Source organism: Penicillium oxalicum, chromosome VII (assembly GCF_001723175.1).
Source record: "Penicillium oxalicum strain HP7-1 chromosome VII, whole genome shotgun sequence".
NCBI lineage: Eukaryota > Fungi > Ascomycota > Eurotiomycetes > Eurotiales > Aspergillaceae > Penicillium > Penicillium oxalicum.
In genome coordinates this window covers 1544222-1563689 of record NC_064656.1, presented here as the reverse complement: position 1 = coordinate 1563689, position 19468 = coordinate 1544222, and the positions used below count along the sequence as shown (strand labels likewise).

The 19468-nt window shown below is 52.4% G+C and overlaps 8 protein-coding genes across 8 annotated transcripts; 3 read left to right on the top strand and 5 right to left on the bottom strand.

The window, feature by feature from the left end:
- Window positions 1-1669: 1669 nt before the first annotated feature.
- POX_g09079 (Phenylalanine aminomutase (L-beta-phenylalanine forming)) lies at window positions 1670-4045 on the top strand (the record flags this gene model as incomplete). The annotated part of the gene is made up of 3 exons (XM_050117844.1): window positions 1670-1809; window positions 1947-2053; window positions 2169-4045. The coding sequence occupies 3 exons, from the start codon at window positions 1670-1672 to the stop codon at window positions 4043-4045; spliced, it is 2124 nt and encodes a 707-aa protein (XP_049965988.1).
- Window positions 4046-5016: 971 nt separating this feature from the next.
- On the bottom strand, window positions 5017-7370 carry POX_g09078 (Eukaryotic translation initiation factor 2A; the record flags this gene model as incomplete). The annotated part of the gene is made up of 5 exons (XM_050117843.1): window positions 5017-6203; window positions 6281-6918; window positions 6965-7066; window positions 7140-7209; window positions 7346-7370. 5 exons carry the CDS (start codon window positions 7368-7370, stop codon window positions 5017-5019), a joined length of 2022 nt encoding a protein of 673 aa, XP_049965987.1.
- Window positions 7371-7760: 390 nt separating this feature from the next.
- On the bottom strand, window positions 7761-8102 carry POX_g09077 (uncharacterized protein; the record flags this gene model as incomplete). Its single annotated transcript, XM_050117842.1, has 1 exon — window positions 7761-8102. The coding sequence occupies one exon, from the start codon at window positions 8100-8102 to the stop codon at window positions 7761-7763; it is 342 nt and encodes a 113-aa protein (XP_049965986.1).
- Window positions 8103-8174: 72 nt separating this feature from the next.
- Window positions 8175-8615, top strand: POX_g09076 (uncharacterized protein; the record flags this gene model as incomplete). The annotated part of the gene is made up of 1 exon (XM_050117841.1): window positions 8175-8615. One exon carries the CDS (start codon window positions 8175-8177, stop codon window positions 8613-8615), a length of 441 nt encoding a protein of 146 aa, XP_049965985.1.
- Window positions 8616-8922: 307 nt separating this feature from the next.
- On the bottom strand, window positions 8923-9905 carry POX_g09075 (uncharacterized protein; the record flags this gene model as incomplete). The annotated part of the gene is made up of 2 exons (XM_050117840.1): window positions 8923-9760; window positions 9835-9905. The coding sequence occupies 2 exons, from the start codon at window positions 9903-9905 to the stop codon at window positions 8923-8925; spliced, it is 909 nt and encodes a 302-aa protein (XP_049965984.1).
- A 687-nt stretch (window positions 9906-10592) lies between these two features.
- Window positions 10593-12207, bottom strand: POX_g09074 (uncharacterized protein; the record flags this gene model as incomplete). The annotated part of the gene is made up of 2 exons (XM_050117839.1): window positions 10593-12001; window positions 12168-12207. The coding sequence occupies 2 exons, from the start codon at window positions 12205-12207 to the stop codon at window positions 10593-10595; spliced, it is 1449 nt and encodes a 482-aa protein (XP_049965983.1).
- Window positions 12208-12789: 582 nt separating this feature from the next.
- Window positions 12790-13986, bottom strand: POX_g09073 (uncharacterized protein; the record flags this gene model as incomplete). The annotated part of the gene is made up of 1 exon (XM_050117838.1): window positions 12790-13986. The coding sequence occupies one exon, from the start codon at window positions 13984-13986 to the stop codon at window positions 12790-12792; it is 1197 nt and encodes a 398-aa protein (XP_049965982.1).
- Window positions 13987-17924: 3938 nt separating this feature from the next.
- POX_g09072 (Ribosomal RNA small subunit methyltransferase NEP1) lies at window positions 17925-19065 on the top strand (the record flags this gene model as incomplete). The annotated part of the gene is made up of 2 exons (XM_050117837.1): window positions 17925-18470; window positions 18589-19065. 2 exons carry the CDS (start codon window positions 17925-17927, stop codon window positions 19063-19065), a joined length of 1023 nt encoding a protein of 340 aa, XP_049965981.1.
- Window positions 19066-19468: the final 403 nt, after the last annotated feature.

The following is a 19468-nucleotide window of genomic DNA, read 5'->3' as shown; positions in this document are numbered from 1 at the left end:
GTCCTCGTGGCGCCTTTCGATGTGTTGCGACACCCATGTCTCCTGGTTTCCGGGATTCCCTGTCCTTTCTGTGATCAACCCTCCGACCGCCGATCATTGGTCTCTTGACTGAATCCCACATTGGCGGTCGAAGCTGGTTGCCGCAGCAAGGCGGGCCGGACAGGTGCATGCAGTGTGGAAATTGGCCCAGACGGTACATTATCTGTTGAGGAACGCTCCATCTTTTTTTTTCCAAAAAAAGGAGGTCTGCCTGTGTGATTGGTGAAACCATGAATTATGATCTTGGAACAAGAAATAAAAAGCAAAGTGATAAAGAATGGCCATCATTATTGACTGAGATGAGTTCTCCAATCTCATCAATCGAGATCAGCCACTATCAAAAGCCCCAATCTGGCTGTCGCATGCGCCATGCGAGCCTATCCCTCCGCGCTCCCACGATGCCCCAAATAGGAAAGCGCCGCAACCCCCCCCTTTTTTTTCCAATGCAAATGCAAAAGCCCACCAAGCAAGGTGCAGCCGGAAGCCGGGTAGAGTGTTGTAGGTTGTACGGGATTGGAGAATGGCCAAGCTGTGATCCTGCTGGGTGGATGGTTTCCTCCAGTCGAGGGGGGTGCGCGCCTTGCATGAATTACGGGACCATATCATGGTCGGATCTGGATTCAGATTTACCGAGAGAAAAGGACTGCTTTTTTTTTGGTCCCCGCAACATTCGTACGAACCAGTAGATTGTCGGAGAGACCCTCTCTAGTATGAGTCGGCCACTCAAAGTCTCTCAAGTGTCTCCGCTCAAGTACCTGGAAAGACTATAAACTATAGATCGTATTTCCAAAAGTACGTGGATGTCGGAACTCGGATGATCTCCTAGCAAGGGGGCCAAAGATGTAGGGCGATGCAGATCTGCAGACAGATCTTTCAGGTTCTTGCCCCGGAAATAGTTGCCACTATTGTATTTCGCCTGCAAAAGGTTACAATGGACCAGGTTGAAATGCTTTTCCCTTCCCTCCAATCGAGAGAGCATAGTCCTAGAAATGGACCAAAGGTGTGTTTGTCAGTTGCTTTCGACATCATCGATTCACCCCCTTCAGCGTGATGGAGGTTGGAAGAGTGGTTACCCAATGGAAAAGACCTGGAAAAAGGTCACCAAGATGAAAATCATAAAAAGAATAATAAAATTCCGGAAAGAAAGAGAAAGAGTAGCGAACCAACCTGGATCCCGATAATCATGATGGAAATAATCCAATTCAAAAAGTCAAAAATGGCCAACTTACTAGACCGGGCCGAACTCATTTGACCTCAACTGTTTCCTTATCCCTTTCCATAAATGCAAGGCACTGTTTCCCTTCCCCCCACCGTCAAAAAGTACATTTCCTCTCCTCCACATCCATATCCAGTTCCACAGTTCGGTTAGACTCGATCGTGGACGTTTCCGTCGAAATTCGTGGCCTCCACTTCGATCGCTCGCTCTCGGTGGACTTCCTGCAATTGGATCGGTGGCGCATACATGATTCAATATTTTCCAGACTCAGCGGAACAAAAGGACCGTTCCTGAAGCGTTTATAGACCGGCCTGTCGGGTCGTGATTGAGCGTCTACAAGACCGTGCTGCATTCCCGATTTTGTGATCCGCTGTTGTACTTCATCTACCTGCCGGCTCAGATCTGTCGGCAACAATGCTGAGTAAATACGAGACTCGAAGCCATTTAGAAGTGGTCAGCTCGCATATCAAAGCTCTGCACAGGATTGTGGGAGATGGACGTCTCGAAATGGATGGAAATAGTCTGACTCTTGCTAGTGTGGTGGCCGTGTCAAAGTACGTTTGAACCGTTGAAGGTCCCCCCCCCGGAACCTGATATCATGCTCGCCGATTGATTCATTAATTGGATTGATCTGGATGTCCGTGAGACTGACTTTTTTTCTTGAATGGTTCTCCTTCTTCGCCGGGCTTAGATTCTTCTGTCAACCTTATCTCACTGACAACGACGAGATCCTCGAGTCTATTCAACAAAGTGTGCTGACACTGAAGAAGCTGATCACGGAGGGTCATCCAATCTACGGTATGTGTGCAGATATTTTCCTTGTTAGAGAGAGAGAGAAAGATGAAGATCTCCTCGGTGACCTGGAAGCAATCAGCCCAAGCTGCCACTTGACTGACCTTGTTCCAATTTCCAGGAGTGAACACCGGATTTGGAGGAAGTGCAGACTCCCGAACAGATCAGGTGATTACGCTGCAGAGGGCACTTTTACAACTGCTTCAGAGTGGAATTCTTACCAGCAAAGATACCTCCACATCCGATCATGCAAGCGGCTGCTCGGAGTGGCAGGCAGCCCAATCGATGCCGTCAGAATGGGTCAAGGCCACCATGCTTGTACGGGCCAACTCCGTCGCGAGAGGTCACTCTGCCGTCACTATTGCTGCCATTGAAAGCCTGCTGGAACTCGTTCGCAAGGATATCACTCCCGTCGTGCCCCTGCGCGGCACCATCTCCGCCTCGGGCGACTTGATGCCTCTTGCGTACGTGGTGGGAGCCATCGAGGGCAGTCCCGGGATCATGGTCCGGACTCGTGGGAGAGTCATCCCGGCCGAAGAAGCGTTGAAGGCCATCGGAGCCAGAGCAATCACTCTGGGGCCCAAAGAGGGTCTGGGGCTGGTCAATGGCACCTCGGCATCCGCAGCGCTAGCCAGTCTGGTCCTATACGAGACTCATCAGCTGGCGCTGCTGGCGCAGATCAATACCGCGCTGGCGGTAGAAGCCACACGCGGCAATATCGACAGCTTCCATCCTTTTATCGCAGACGCACGACCCCATTACGGACAGGCCGAAGTCGCCACGAATATCTCCTCCTTGCTGGCTGGATCTCATCTCGTGTGCGGCGGTAACAGCGATGTCGAGACGCTGGCCAAAGAAGGGCTGGTCCAGGACCGATACTCGCTTCGCACGGCGAGCCAGTGGCTTGGACCGTATATCGAGGATCTCCTCTTAGCAGACTATCAAGTGGGCATCGAATTGAATTCGACTTCGGATAATCCTCTCATCGACACGGTCAATCAAACCACCTATTCCGGTGGCAATTTCCAAGCAACATCCATCACCTCCGCCATGGAAAAGACCCGGCTGGCCCTGCAAATGATCGGAAAACTCATCTTCGCCCAATGTACTGAGCTCATCGATCCGGCGCTCAACAACGGGCTACCCACCAACCTGGCCGCCGATGACCCCAGCCTCTCTTTCACCATGAAGGGCGTCGATATCAATATGGCCGCTTACATGGCTGAACTGGCCTATCTCGCCAACCCGGTGAGCAGCCACGTCCAGACCGCCGAAATGCACAATCAAGCCCTCAACTCCATGGCCTTTGTCTCAACCCGATACACCATGCAAGCGGTCGACATCGTTTCCATGATGACGGCAGCAAGTCTCTACGTCGCCTGTCAAGCATTAGACCTTCGCGTTCTACAGATGAACTTGTTCAACGCCCTGCGCATTCTCCTCTCCGACTCGATCAGGGACTCGTTCGCTCCCTTCTGCACAAAATCACAACTTGATTCCCTCTCCCGTAAAGTCGAATCCACCTTCCCTTCGTCATGGCAAGCCACCGCTCGTCTCGACATCTCAGCACGCTGCGAGGAGCTCATCAAATCACTCCTCCCAACCATTCTCTCCGCCTTGACAGAAAGCAGCAGCAGCAGCAGCCATCCCATCAACACGACAACCACAAACCCACTAACCGCAATCAACAACTGGAAACAAACTACCACCTTCGCCGTGCAAAAACTCTACGATCATGTCTTTGAAACCTTCAAGCAAAACAACAATACAATCGACCATCTCGGAGCCGGGTCCAAAAAGATATACACCACAATCCGGCACGAACTACACGTTCCATTTCACCTGGGCCTCATCGAGCAGCCTGCCGCAGGGGACCCTGCCGATGAGAAGGTCAATGGAAGAGAGAAGAGGACGGTTGGTGGTTGGATCTCGATTATTTATGAGGCTTTGCGAGAGCAAAGACTGAGTGGGATGGTCGTGGGTGCTTTTGAGAAGTGATGGTGTTTTATGTTCATATTTCATAGATTTGCTGGGGAATTATTAGTGGACTTTTGTCCAGACTATATCTTATACGACAAATTTTTTGTCGATTTCAAAGTAGGCAATTCTCTCAAGTCATACGATCGTACGATTAATGATTGTAAACAAGTATTTCACCAGTTTACATATTGAAGGTCAAAATACTATTTGTACCAACGCAGATCGAATTTCCTTACCCTCTCTTCAGGACTCTTCCCTCCAAACTACCTATCAAGTTTGATCTGTGGTAACAAAAATATAAAATATAAAGGTTTACATGACCATATCCAGTTTATTCTCATCTAGCCCCCCCCCTTGAAGTCCCATAAAAAGCACATAGCAGAAAAGCGCGCAACACTCCAGGAATAACGAAGAAAATCTAAACTCGGAAAAAAATAAAAAGTACCTAGCACCTTTGGTATATCCTGATTAATCTGCCCATCTACACAATTTATCTTAGAACGGTTTAACTAGATGATGGGATAGGAAGGGGGGGAGGCACTATCTCAAGAGGGTAGGTACAAGTACCATCTGAGCATCACCAGAACTTACCATTATCTCAACCGACAATGTTGGATATATCAAGTCTCCCCACGCAGTTCACAAGGATACCAAGTTTCCTCCTAATCCGGCACATTTCATGTCTACAATATCATAAGAAGAAAACCAAAACGGCACAAAAGGATTTACACCGTAATGGTAACTTTGATTTGTTTATTTCCATGTCATCCTCACCCCAGCGAGATGCTGAGAAACTATGCAAAAATCACCGGCCGTGCAGGCCATGCCAGGGAATAAACCATTCCAGTCCAATGCAGAGAAGAAACAAAAAAAAATGTACATCGAAAAGACGATGCCACTGCTCGCACCAGAATCCCAGTCGGGTCTCTTGCGAGAGCCCCCCGCCTTCTGTGGAATTTGAAGAGGCCAAACGAGACAGAGGCTTTTGATCAACCGTTGTAGCCGACGGCCTCGAGCTCCTTGCGAACTGCATCCTCAGTCTGGATCTTCTTCATCTGAGTGTCCTCCAGCTTCTCTCCACCAGCCAGGCGCATCTTCAGCTCGTCAATGGCACGGATCTTCTTCAAAAGACCGCGAATCTTCTTGTCCTGAGCAGAGGGATCCACAGCGGCAGCGGCCGGAGCCGCAGCCGGGGCAGTAGCGGGAGCTGGAGCGGCAGCAGGGGCCGGAGAAGCCTTGTTGGTGTTGTTCACAGGGGAACCATTGTTCTTGCCACGGCCGCGATTGGCGTTGGGACCGGTGGGGGCATTGGCGGGGACCGCGGTATCGGGACCATCTTCACGAGCCTTCTTAGCCGCCTCACGCTTTTTCTTGTTCTTAGCAGCAGACTTGGACAGTCTCTCATTGTCGGCGCCCGGAGGGAGGGCAACGCCACCCCCAGGCGCGGCACCTGGAGGCAGGTATTCCTCGACAGGCTCGGCACCGGGAATCTCACGACGACGAGGCTTGCCAAAGCCGTTGACACCGGCTGTACCGGCACCAGCCGTGCCCTCACGAATGTACGCAGCACCGCCTTGATCCTCACGCTTGAACGCAAGAGGAGTCAGCTGGCCGCGCGCACCGGGAGGCCGGTAGGCACCAGCCGGCTTAACGGGAGCTTTGCGGGTGGCCAGGTATGCGGTGGCAGAAGGATGAGGCACGGGCAACTTGGTGAAAGGATCACCGAGAGGATATTGAGCCAAGTCTTGCGGGCGCCAAAAGACATCATAGAGTTCGGTCATCTCCTCATTGTACACCAGGGAGCCACTCACGTGCCAGATCCGGATGCCGTTGTCCACACGCAGGCGAGGGCTGGTGGTCGCCGTCAAGATATACTGCCCATCAGGGGACCAGTTGCACACACTGGCATTGGAGGCTTCGACGGTGGCGATTTTGTGGAAATTCTTCTCCATGTCGTAGAGATCCATCTGACCCGCGAGGTTGCCGAACCCAGCAACCAGAACAAAGCGTCCGTGCGGGGAGAACAGAATGGTGTTACGCGGGCTCAAGGGGAACGTGTGCGTCGGCTTGCCACGGACATTGAAGATGGTGGTCTTGGCGGGCATGTAACCGTACACAACACCGAATTCCTTGGAGTTGGGGTTCCAGCTCACATCGTGAATAGGACCCTCCTTGTCTGCCGAGTCGCGATCAACCCCAATTAGTCCAACGGTGTATTCAGACAAAAGCAAGGAGAACAAACAAAGAACGTACCGAGATCAATTCGAGAATCAAAAGCCCCACTGGCGCTCAGCAAGTACAGTGTGGTTTCACCGTAGTAGCTCTTACCAGTCTTGTCCACCTCGGTCTGGGCAAGGACAATCAAAGTAGTACCGGACGAGTTCCACTTCAACTGAACCTTGTCGCCCTTGAAGAAGCTCTTCTGCGAGACAGGAGCACCGAATTGCGGCACGATAAACACCTTGACGGCAGCAGGCTGACCCTTGCGCTCGGGAATGAAGACCGCAATAGACTGGGTCTGACCGGGCGAAAGCATAAAGTCCGCCACCCCCTCCACACGGAGTTTGTTCCACACGGTAGAAAGGTTGTCACTCTGGTAGAACTGAACCTCGTTTGTCACGACGCGAGCACACAGCTTCTCATCGGGAGTGTACTGCAAATTCCAGCCAGTCTGCGACTTCTGAACGAATTGGCCAACAATTGTGTGCTCGTCACCAGCCTCAATCACGGGCCACACCTTGAGGTTCTTGGTAGCATCTCCATTGGCGTCCTTGGTGGGGCGTTGCCAGGTAATGAGGTAGGAACCGAGGGGAGAAAAGCCCAGCTCAAAGACGTTGTCAGCGGGAATAGTCGAAATCACATGGCCAACGGAGGCATCCACGATGGTCACCCTAAGAAAAGACAAAGATGGCGCATTAGTCTCATTCCAGGACGCACATGGCACGGGGACGAAAATAATCTTCGTACTTGTCAGGCGAGGCCCATGCATAGTAGCGGCCGCATGGCGAGTAAGCACCGCAACGCAGATTTCCTTCAGGTCTGTTTCAAAGAGTATGCAGAAATTAGTGAACAATTCCCAATCAATGATCTGTGTTGGAGTTGGGAGTCTGACTTGTTGAATCCAGGCAACGGCTCGTAGACCGGAGCGGCATCCATGATGCCGATACCCTTCAGGGTTCGGTCTGGAAAAAAAGTTGATCAGTACTCTGCCTCGCCGCCAATCAGAACGAGATGCCCCGAGTCCATGACCAAGTTCCATCTAGCCAGACAGCTAGACAAGAATCCATAGACAAAGGCCCCGATGGGGAGTGAACATACAAGCAATTTGTGTCGGAGCAGTCATTTTGGTATTGATTTGCACGTCTGACTTGAGTCCAATGAGTCGGATGAGTCGAATGGATCGAATCAATCAAATGAATATGCGAAAGGAAAGATTCTTTCGTTCGGAAAAAAAAAGGAAAATCCAGAGGACTTGGATGGACTTGTTCGCGCAACGTGGGACCGACAGGAGACTCGGCGCGTGTGTGTTTGTTGCGATCCTTGACGGAGAAAAACAGATACTTCTGGATTGACTCGGTGACGCGATAGAGTTGCACGGACTGGCGCGGAAGGACCTGCTCAAGAGCGCGATCAAACTCCAACAGATGGATGGCAAGAGGAAGACCAAAGTACAGTGTACAAATTGGGAAATGTCGCGAGACGCAAATGTTCGATAGAGGAAAGGTTGCGAGACTCAATTGCGCGACGTAGTTCGGGCAAGCAGTAGAATTTCACGAAGCGGCGAAATCGACGTGTGGAAATCTTCTCTCAGTCGGATGCTAGACAAGTCAATGCCAGCAAATGGGGGGAGGATTGGAGTCCGAAGAGACGAAGAAGGGTGCGAGGCGAAGAGGAAGAGTGCGGAGGGAGGGCGGGAAGACAAAGGGTGGGGTGGAAGGAGGAAGAGGAAGACAGGAACACGAACTGAAAATTCGGGTGCTGGCAACTTGGCGCTCGCGCCGGGCAGCGGGCGGTGGGCGGTGGGCGGTGGGACAACTTTGGGACGGTGGGCCTGCCGGAGGCGGCATGCCGTCATGTTAAATTGTTTACTGCTTCGGTCTAGGCCAAGCCTCCTCTGCATGATCTAGAAGTGGTCCATGTACATGGCATGCCAACAGAAGCTAGAGGAGGATGGACCTTGCATGGATCAACAGTGGCTGTGCCATATAAGACCGAGTTAGCAATGGTGTCTTTGTGCATCACTCAAGCCTTTCCACTCACAGACGACCAAGCACGCCAGAAGAGAGACAAGGTCACTGTCCCAGGTGGGCTATGTCTTTCACAATACGGATGCCCTTTTCGCATCACTCAGGAAGATGTGAAGCAAAGCATTGCGTTTGGAAGATTATGGATGGGCAGTTTCAAGGCCTGCAAAGACTGGAAGAAGAGCACTGGTCCGCGATGTAAACGAATCAAACGACGATCTGTCATAGCCTCACCCACCAGCGCCCACCGGAAAGAGGACTTTACCACAGATAAGACATTACTGCCAAGGCTCAATCAAAAACATCATATCACATTAATCATTGTGAATACCACGCACATTTGAGTCCCAGGGCCTTGAGCCTCCATGTCAGTTTTCCCCCGTAACAGTAAAAGTACATGCATCAGGTTCCGGACCATTCACCAAGAGCATCAGAAAGAACACAACGCTTGACAAACATCAAAGAACACACAAACACATAATAAATAGTAAAAGTCAAGGCAAGTCCATCTGTTGTCGGTTCCCCCCTTCCTCCAAGTGACCATTTGGATAATCGTATGGCCCTTGTCCCAGGCAAGCAAATTGGTTCATGATACAGTCCCCCCGAAAGGGGCCACGAGGATGGGTCAGTGCTGCTGACAAAAGCGAACATTTAGTCCCGTCCAGTATCATAACCAGCTGGGCTGTGGCTTGGTGTAGCCAGCCGTGGAGTCCGCACTGTAGTGTCGACAATATCTTCATCATAGGTCATTCCGTTGACCATTCGCGCATCTTCCGGGACAGGCTCAGGTGTGGCCGAACCAGCCACACTAGACGTAGCCATAGAAGCACCAGCAGGTGCAGCTGCATACTGTGACTGGAGGGGCTGCTGATACTGCTGCTGCTGGAGGTAGCTAGCGAGCGGGTTGGTGCGCGCAGCACCTAGATTCCCACCCGCACTACCCATGCTGGTCGGTCGAGCACCGCCCGATGACATTCGGTTCAGACCCGTGGGCCGGCTCACAGGTCCAGAGATCGTACTGTTAGCCCCTTCCCCGAATCCAACCAAGCTGGCATTTCCCTCGTCACTGATGTTGCCCACGCTGTCTCGATCATCGGCGTCAATGTCCTCACTCATTTTATCCGCCGAGAAGGCTTCACTACTGGAAGCCCACGTTGTGTGGCCCACACTACCGGTAGCACTGGCACTGCCGACAGTGCTGCGCTCCTTGAGTGCATGACTGTCAAAATAGCCAGGGATATGAGAGGGTGCAACATAGTTGCCAGGATTGGTACCCCCCGCACGGGCGGTTGCCACCCGCTCGAGCCCTGCAAGTCGAGAGATGCGGTCTGCTCGTTCGGCTTCAAGGGTATTTGTGGAGGTGGTAGAGGCGGAGGAGGATTGATGGGCATGGCCGCGATGGTAGGGGAAGGGTGCACCAGTGTGACCATCTTTGATTGCGGTGGTGGAGAGGGCCGATAACGAGGTCGTGCCAGAATTGGGGGTGCCTCTGATCAAAAGATTAGCGGTAACCCTCAAGACACATCGGAAAGCAGCAAGAAGTGAGCATGAGGTTTCACGTACGGTCCCATGTCCGAAGGGGTGACGGGGTCCGAGGGGGGAGGGGGTATGTCGATTAGAGTAGGGGTAGTCATCGTGGCGCCAAAGCAGTTGTGAACCTTTGACTGACGAAAAGGGTCTTCAGAAATTCTGACACAGAGGGATGAATATGATGGCTAGCAGATTGGGAGCAAGGGTTCAATGTCCGGTCAAGAAGTGATCACTGTTGAGAAGTCCTGAGGATGACTGTTGAGGTGGAGAGTCTAAAAGATTACTGAGCCCAACTTCACCAAAGAATGGAAACTGCGGGGAGTGGTCGAGTGGGCGTGTTATTGGTGGCGACGTCAGTCCCATCTTATCAGCCAATCGACCATGATATGGTGGGCAGCATTCAATGTCGATGATTGGGTGAGGGAGGAGCTGCGGTACATCCAAATACAACCGAAATGCACCTGCAAGCTTAGTAGCTTACTGTGTGCTCGGCCGGTCCATGGATTCCATACTGCTTGGAGCAGCATACTTGACGGGAGGTTAGCTAGCTGGCTTGACGGTTTTTTATCTACCCCATTCATGAGAAAAGATGGATCAATAAAGCCCACAAGGCAGAGGATCGAATTGCAGGCAACTAATATTACTCATTCCAAACTCATGCATAGGTACTGATGTATAATTCGTTCACTCGTGTAGTCAAATTCGCCATAACCGTCAAACAAAACACAGCCGTGGATCCCTGGCCAGCGGCCACGCTTCTTGAAGCTCACACCTCTGTCTACGTCCACAGATCATGGACTGACTTTGCGATTCTCATAATGACCACGCAAATCATCAACTTCCTTCTGCAGCCGCGTAAGATCGGCCAGAATGTCCGTCGCATTAGACGGCTGCGGCAAGGGTACCTCCTCCGTTGCTGAGACCTGCGACGCTGGCCTCCCCTCGCTACTGCGGGCGCTTGGGTCCCGCGCACGACGAGGAGGCGGTGGGGGTGGAGGTACACTCGAAGACGACGAGCTACTGCTCATAGGAACATTGTATGAGGACGCACGGCGATTATGTGACAATGCATTGGAGCGGGCCCCGGCCGGAGTGGGAGAGAGGGACTCTCTCTGCAGCGGAGCCCCAGGGAGTCGTGATTCGCCCCCCTTCTCGTACGCTTTCGCGGGAGGAATGGGTGGCATGCTGAAGCGCTTGCGGTCAGCTGCACTAGGGGTTGGAGACCTCGCCGAGGGGCCGGGACTAGGCGGCCTCGATCTCTCCAGGGTCTCAGAATCTAGTGGCGACAGAACCAGCAGACCTCCGCTTGGTTTCGACTGGGAAAAGTTGCCCCGTCCAATCTGGCTCTGTCGACGGCTGATGGGCGGTGTTGGTGGGCGCTTTCGCTGCGATCGCTGCGAGCCGCTGCGATGGACAGGATTGGCGGGAGGATCGGAGTCTGGCACAGGCGCTTGTGGCGACTCCACGGTGGAGGTTGTGGGCGAGAAATGGTCCATATCTTCACTGCTAGGTCTCGAGTTTGTCATGTCTGAATGATGAACAGACAGTTTTTGACCCTCGGGGCTCGGAACATGGTAAGAGAAGCGGTGATTCGATCGAGATGGCGATGGATGGGGTGACAGGGCGGCGGACTTGCTCATAGCTGTCGCAGAGTCCGGAATGGTGCTGATCTTTCTGCCATGATGGTTTCTCGGGGGAGGAGGTGGCTTCTTGTCTTTGCTCGATCGACCAGAAGACGAGGTGTTGGTGCCAGCCTCGAGCAGAGACCGCGGTCTTTGCGTTGTGCCCCCAGTTGGGCTCACACGCGATGATGAATTATTTTCTCGCCTATCTGACGATGAGACTTGTCCTGGTGGACTACTCAATGGCAGACTATCTGGAACAGATTCACTAGGTCTTCTCTCTAGTGGCCCTGCAGAAAGACCATCTGCGGACGGACTTGGAAATGAGACCGGTGCGATGGACGAGCCATCTTCAGCAGCACTGGGGGTGGGGTCGTCCGTCGATGGATCAGGGCCGAAAGGATTCACAATGTTCACGGTCGAGGAATTCGACGCTTCGGTCTCGGGGGTCTGAGTTGTGGAGGCACTATGAGAATGAGGGCGAGGCTGCTGCAGTGGAGGGAGCGGTTTGAAAAACTCGCCCGGCTGCACATCTTTGCCAGCAATCTGAAGCTGTTTGGTCGCGCTAGCGGAGCTGCCTGTTGCGTCGCATCAATTAGCATCCCGCATCATCAATGGCTGCTGGGTGGAACAAGGTCGGAGAGAGAGAGAAGACTGGGATCGCAGTGGACTTGGGCACTTTCACGGCTGATCGGCAGGCGGCGGATGGGCGGAGAGGACAGGAGAATGTGCAGATGAACCTACCGTCTGCATTCTTGACACGAAACGGGTTGAACGCTGACATCGCAATGAGCTCGCAATGTCAACCTTCTCGAGATTCACGGACAAGAGGGTTGGATGGGGAAGACAGGATCCCCGCGCTTCTTATCCATTCGCCCCTCTCCGCTGATGTCCGGGATCCCCGAAAAAAAGACCAGTTGCAGATCCAATGTCACAGGTGGAAGCCCCTTCAACAATCACTACGAATCTGATCAGGGAGGATCAAATCGATTTCTCAAGGAGATAGGAAAACCTGGTTCTGGAATGAAATGTCACGTTGGCTGAGACGGTCGCGCTGAAATGAGAAGTATAGTACAATGCTAAGACAGACACAAAAAGGAAAAAAAAGAGAGAGAAAGAGAAAGCTAGAAATCGAATGCCACCAATCCATCCTAGAGACCAAGGAGACCTTCTCCCTCTCCGTCCATATGCCGTACCGATGATCCCAGAGAGCTATAACCCGATCCGACAAGAACCATCAGATGAAAAAAAAAAAAAAAGAAGACGAAGAAACGCAACCCCACCGTTTACCATAGATGGGTCTCCACGATCGTGCTCCAGATGCCTCCCTGGCCAGTTGAATACCTCAGCAGAGAAATGAGGCTCATCACAGTTCATTATACACATGCCAAGTCGCATTCTCCTCGAAAAATTTTTGCGCCAGTCGCTTGCCACTCTCCGTGGGCTGACTGAAGGCGATCTTGTCTTTGGGGATCTCCATGCCGTAGATGAAGTTGCTGACTACGCAGTCCAGCAAATCCAGGGCAATTCCTTTCCTTCGAGATGCTCCAGACGTCCAGATCCGGGAGACGCCCACGATCGCCGGATGAACTTCGTCCTTCACAGAGACAGAGGATCCATGTGGGTTGCTCTCCGACTCGTTCTGCACGACCGGGTGCGACTCCCAGATGCGCTCCGTGAGACACAACCCCACACAGCGGCTGTCTTTCATGTGAAGAAATACCCGGTATCGATCCACCTTCTCCTCGGAGCTCTCATTGTGCAGATGCTTGGGAGGCTCGGCCTGGCTCCAGAGCACCTCATCTGCAATGTTGGGCGAGGACAGCTCCTTGTTGACGACCTCGAGGACCTTTTTCGCTTGGTTTTTGGCGCTTGGTGTCGCCTTGCGATCCACGATGACCACGTATCCTTCGTCGAATCGCGTAGCCTCGTAGACCCAGCGTGACGCATTCGCGCGCATGAACGCCTTGCCCAAATCCACGCCCGTCGAGTTCATCTCGTGGAACTTTTTGTGTAGAGCCGTGTCTTCCGAGTTCGACGGTATATATTCCATCCCACAGGTCGCGCACGTTTTTCGCACCTCCGTTCCCAGATCAATCTGCATTTGACGAAGTGCGGGGGGTTTAGGGGTTGTCTTTTGCGATTGCGCGGGCAATGATGGGGGATGCGCGCTGTTCTGTCGTTGCTGCTGCGACTTGGGCGGATCCGCAGACGCGCGAACACTGTTGGTGTTGACCTCGGTCAGTGGTGATCCTCCTGAGCCCTCCTTCTGCTTCCGTTTTAAAAATGCAAAGGTCGGTTTGCGCGTGTTCGCCGGTGGGGGAGTCAATCGCGGCGGCGGCGATGACGGAGGCGTTGTCAGATCATCGATATCATCAAGCGTGCCTTCGGAGCCGATTATCGAGTTGCGGCGCGACGGACTGGACAGGACGGCGGCGGAGGATTCCCGGATGGCATATTGCAGATTCGTCTCTGCCTCGTCGGACTCGTCCTGGACGCGTCTTTTTTTCGCGACCCGTTCGTCGTCATAGACGCGCCATGTCGGTCTTCCGTAGGTTTTCATGAGGCCTCTGCGGAGCGATTAGTGGAGGTGGTCGCGTCGCCAGGAGCGGATAGATACGGACCGCTTGAAAGAATTGGTGACTGTCCACGGCATCTCCCTGGAAGTCTGGATCTCTGATGGAGGAGGGGAGAAAAGCTGTTGATTCTTCCCGTTGGAGAGGGGGCTTCTGCTGGTTTACATAGGCGGATCGTCCGGTTCCACTGCACGCGTGGCGCTAACTGGATTAGGTCATATTGTTTAGGTCATGTTCATGGGTTCCGGACGGTCAGCCACTTACCACCCGATGAGGTATCCCTTGCTGGAGGAAAAGATGACCAAGAAAAGGTTTGACAATTGCGGAGGAGAGATGAAGAAGAAAAAGTTCCAGGATCGATGTGGAGGAGAAAGGGCAGGTCAGATCCAAGGGGGATTATTTAGAGACGCAATAGTTTCATGGTCGGGAGGGGGCAGTAATCAAATCGGAGCCACACGAGCTTCTATGGGGACAGTTTAATACATTTGGCGACACACAAGTTTTTGCCACCGGGAATATGGCAAGGATGAGGGAATTGTACCTGGAGCAAGCGGGATTCAGAGGTGAGATGATGAATGGAGGAGAGCTCGTACGCAAGCCAATGCTTGACGTTTGTGGTATTTTTTTTTTAAAAAAAAAATAAGAAATCCAAAAAAAGACCAGCTGCCGCTCGTCTTGGTCTGCCTAATTCCTGTTGACTTCCTGGTGGCTCAGCAGGTTGGAAGAGAGCGGATGTCGAGGCCACCCTGGTTTTCAATGCTGGATGCTCCCAAGTTGGAAATACCGTTGGTGAGCGCACGTTCTGGGACTCTGGTCTGAGATATGACGGCACTTTATCTGTAGCGCAACTCCTGAGTGCGCCGGTCATCTTCTCCTGATCCTCGCCCATCCATACTCTCTTATGGCTGTAAACTCCCGCTTCGGCATGTTGGGTGGGACCTCCCTTAAAGTCTGCCCCTTTTGTGCGAGGAACCATGTAGATACTGGCCGTTGATTTGTCCAAATCCTCGAAATAATCGTCTGTCCTGTACTATTCTATAATCTACGGACTTGGTGGGGATATTTCCTTCCCACTTTCGTTTTTGGGTCTCGTTTTCACGATCCTCACTCGACTTTTCATTCGCTCCATCGGTGCAAAGCCCGTTGAGCTCCACGGGGGGGATTTTTTTCTCCAGCCTTCGTCCAGAGTTCAGCCCCCAGATTACGACCAGGCAGTTCAATTGGCACCACTGGTGAAATTGATTTTTCGCCCAACGTGGACCAGGATGGTTGGACATTTTTGCTATATAGACAAGAGTGGCGGAGTCTACGATCCGCATTCGACGCCCTCGTGTGGCCATGGGACCCATTTTGTAGGAACGAAAGTGGAGGTACTAGGCAGTTGTCTCGTCCGACCAAAGATGATAGAATGCCGCACTTGACTCAACACCCAAGTCGTCATGGTGCCTACGGAGGAACAAGCTGACAGATTGCGTTCGCCCTAGCAAGTCAGGCTAGACGGCCAGGCTACACAGGAGTTATCTCCCATGGTCACCGCACCAGTGAATGGATGACCTTGACGCTCAATGGACGCCTAAGCCAAACATCGATCAGGCTCCCTGCTGCAGGGCTTCCTGCCTCCCAAAGGGACAGTGTCGCACGTACCAATCCATGAGGGGCAGATCGTATTAGTGTAGCCGCCCCATCACACTTGTCGCCATAATTACTGCCAGGCTGGTTCTCTGTATATTCTCTCTGGAGGATGGGACCAGAGACCTCATCTGTGCAAACCATCAACAGGTGCCGGGGGCTCTTAAAAGCCCCCTCGTGGGACCTTCATCTCTCAGGGAAGAACCGGAGATTTGGTCGGGAAAGGTCTCTCGCGTCTGGCACTGCTGATTGGGTCTGGATCAACCAACTTGAGCAAGACCACAGACCTGGCACTGCTGATTGGCTCTAGCTAGGCCATTGATCGCGCAGTGAGAAACCTTGCCCATTATGAGACATGGAAGGACGATGGTGATGAGGTTGGAAACGCAAAATAGGTACCTCAACCACCACGTCCACGACGGCGGAGTTGAAAAAGTGCCATTGCATTTGTGGATAAAGGCTGCTTTGACGATGTCACACGGATGCCCGCAGTAAGATGGCTGGGGGATGCTTACACAGCATAGAGTTCTCAGGAAGCACGGGGGACCCGGCGTTGAGTCTCCGGTGGCGAATGACCGTCGTTCGAGCATTACGCAGCGCGCACAGTAAAAGTTCATAGCAAATCAAGTGTCGCCGAGTCATTTCGTTTGGGACCATCATGAAGAGGATACGGGAGAGGGATCGATCGAGCAACCTCCACGCTCTTGACGATGCTGATCAAAGCAGGGTGTCTGGTCACATTACCTGATGGCAATGGTGCTAGATACGCAAGGCCATGTTGCCACTTCAGCGAGGGGAGAAAGTCATGCGCAATCCTCGGCATCAAGTCGAGGTCACAACACATGATGGTGGAGGGGTTGAGACTTGACTTTATGTCGGGGACATGCATCCGTGGCCGAGAGAATGTAAGAGCGATTCCTACATTTATGAGTATCTATCCTTCTCATGGGTTATCCAGCGTGAGATGAGAGCGTGAAGATGCAGTCAAGTAAAGCCGAGCTTCTTGTAATTACCCACGCTACCAGTGCTTCCAAGCGTTGGCTGGTCATTCCCAATATCGCTTGCCCCAGTGGTCCATAAGCCTATCAATCACATGGCGGGGTAAGTGGCGGTTGAAGGTAAGAGAGTGTGAGAGAGCTTCATCTACCAGGGAACAGTCACGCGACTTGCGATTTGTACCATCGTAAGGCCGTCGCTATCTGTTCTAGGATGGGGAAACCGCCTTGGAATTTTCAGATCAATTGGACTGAGGCCACTGAGAGGCTACTACTGCTGTCGTGGTTCAAGATGAGATCGAAACGGAAAATCTACTAAAGCTTTCGCTCGGTCCGATAGGTGAACACTGTGCTCAAGGACCTGACTACTGTGCAGCACCGTTGACGAAAACTGGGTTGCTCACGATCTGCTGAAAATCCTTGCAGGAAATTAGACTTCCTATCGATTTGAATCACCTTCAAAAAAGACCATGTCTGCCATGGCCGTTGCACATGATGCTTTGCTTGACGGTGTTGAAATTCTGATCGACATCCTCTGACAGTTGGATCCATACGCCAAACATCCATCCTGCATTTGGTTCTGAGTCACCATGCAGCACATCCATGTACTGTGAAAGAAAAGGAATTGTCGAGTACAAATCGGCGCAAACTCCGTCCGCTAGCAATACATGCAGAAAGAAGAGGAAAAAAAGTCCATTTCACAGTCCCTGGGTCACTCCTCTGCGGATCGACTGTCTTCATCGAGCTGGCTGAGTCCGAAGCGGAGTTCCGTTAGACTCGGAGACTTTGCCTAGCCCGGACTATCTTCAACACCGAGAGCCAGAACGCTACAAAAAATATTCTCGTTCGACCGCTTAATCATTAACTCACGAGAGTCTCCCGGCTGATTTATATCATTAGAGTCAAAGAAAGATTAAAAACGACGAAACAAATTTGACCCTGAGCATATGTAGCAGGATCAAGAACTTGGATGTCCACGAGCCTGGGCAACAGTTCACAGTTCCACCTCCAAGTGTTCGGCTCCGCTTTGGACCCGCGGAACATTCGACAGCGCGGGTCCCTCCAAAATTTTCTTCGACGTTTGCTCCAACTTTTTTAACTCCATCACTAATCCCTCTCTACAAACAATGTCGGACGACGCTCAAGGGGCCGGAAAGCGAAAGCGTGCGAGTTAGTAAACACCTTGTCTCTCCCCCAAAACGGACACCTTGTCCCCTCCCCAGAATTCTCCCATCACATTCACTTTTGTCCCCCCTCTCAAACCCCAACAATTTTTCGTTCCCCGCGACGACCACTGCACAATGGACTCTGCGAGCCACCAGGAAGCCTCGGCAGAGTCATCAGACCGGCCTCAAGCTGCCTCGATGCAAAATGCGGCTGAGATCAAGCATCCGCGCCCGTCGAAGCTTTTCCCCGCGGCGATTCCATTCCTGCCTGGCCGGCCGCAACATTATCAGCAGCAGCAGCAGCCGCCGCAGCCCGAGGAGCTAGAACCGCATCTGTCACCTTCACCTTCACCTTCTCCTGATAGCATGGACGTTGAGCCAACCGGCCCACGTAGACGATTCACTAACGACGGACGCTCGCCAGGGACCCAGTCATGTCCACCGCCAGAGCTCCCCCAACTCGTGGCGGAGCAACATGCGCCCATTCCATCGCATGATAAAGACACTCAGAGATTGATTGTCATTCTCTCCAATGCCAGCTTGGAAACCTATCGGGCTTCCAGTGGGCGTGCTGGAGCTAAGGACGAGAAGTACTCTCTTTTGAACAGCGATGAGCATATTGGCATCATGCGCAAGATGAACCGAGACATCAGCGAGGCTCGTCCGGATATTACCCACCAGGTATGAATTTTCTTGATCAACTTCCACCACTAGCGCTGCAAAATGGAAGCTACCGGTCTCCGGTGATCATATTAAGCTCTCTCGTATACTAACTGCAAGTGTTTCTTCTCGCATACAGTGCCTTCTCACTCTTCTCGACTCGCCCGTGAACAAGGCTGGTCGCCTTCAAATCTTCATTCACACCGCCAAGGGTGTTCTGATCGAAGTGAACCCCTCCGTCCGCATTCCCCGTACGTTCAAGCGCTTCGCTGGTCTGATGGTTCAACTGCTTCACCGCCTGTCCATTCGCTCGACCAACTCGCAAGAGAAGCTGCTCAAGGTCATCAAGAACCCCATCACCGACCACCTGCCCCCGAACTGCCGCAAGGTGACGATGAGTTTCGATGCGCCTGTCGTTCGGACCCGGGACTACATTGAATCACTGGGTCCCAACGAGAGTATCGCTATCTTTGTAGGTGCCATGGCCAAGGGTCACGATGATTTCGCCGACTCCTTCAAGGATGATACTATCTCCATCAGCAACTACAGCCTCAGTGCCAGTGTCGCATGCAGCAAGTTCTGTCACGCCGCCGAGGAAGTGTGGGACATTCTGTGAGCAACTGTCAAGATGAATCCCAAATCGCGCAGCGTGCCGCGCGCGTCTTCCTCGACATGCCGCCCATGGATTTCCTTAGTATCTTCTTCTTGCGTGCCGTGTCCATGACCGTGACGAATTTCCTTTGCAATTGGGGGATTGTGGCCACTTGGGCGAATGCTGTCTGATTGGATTGGGTTGAGATTTCGAACTGGCTTGCACAAACGGGTCACTCGAAGAGGATTGGTGTCATCATACATCGATATATGCAAATGGGGAACGAGACTTGCTTCAGTCTTTCCTAGCCTTTCCTGCGTCTATCGACTCCGGTGATCTTTCTTTTCTCCATTTTTCTTTCTTTCTTTCTTTCTTTCGGCTGTGCATCTCTCACTCGCAAATTCCCTCTGTCTGGTCGACCGCATGA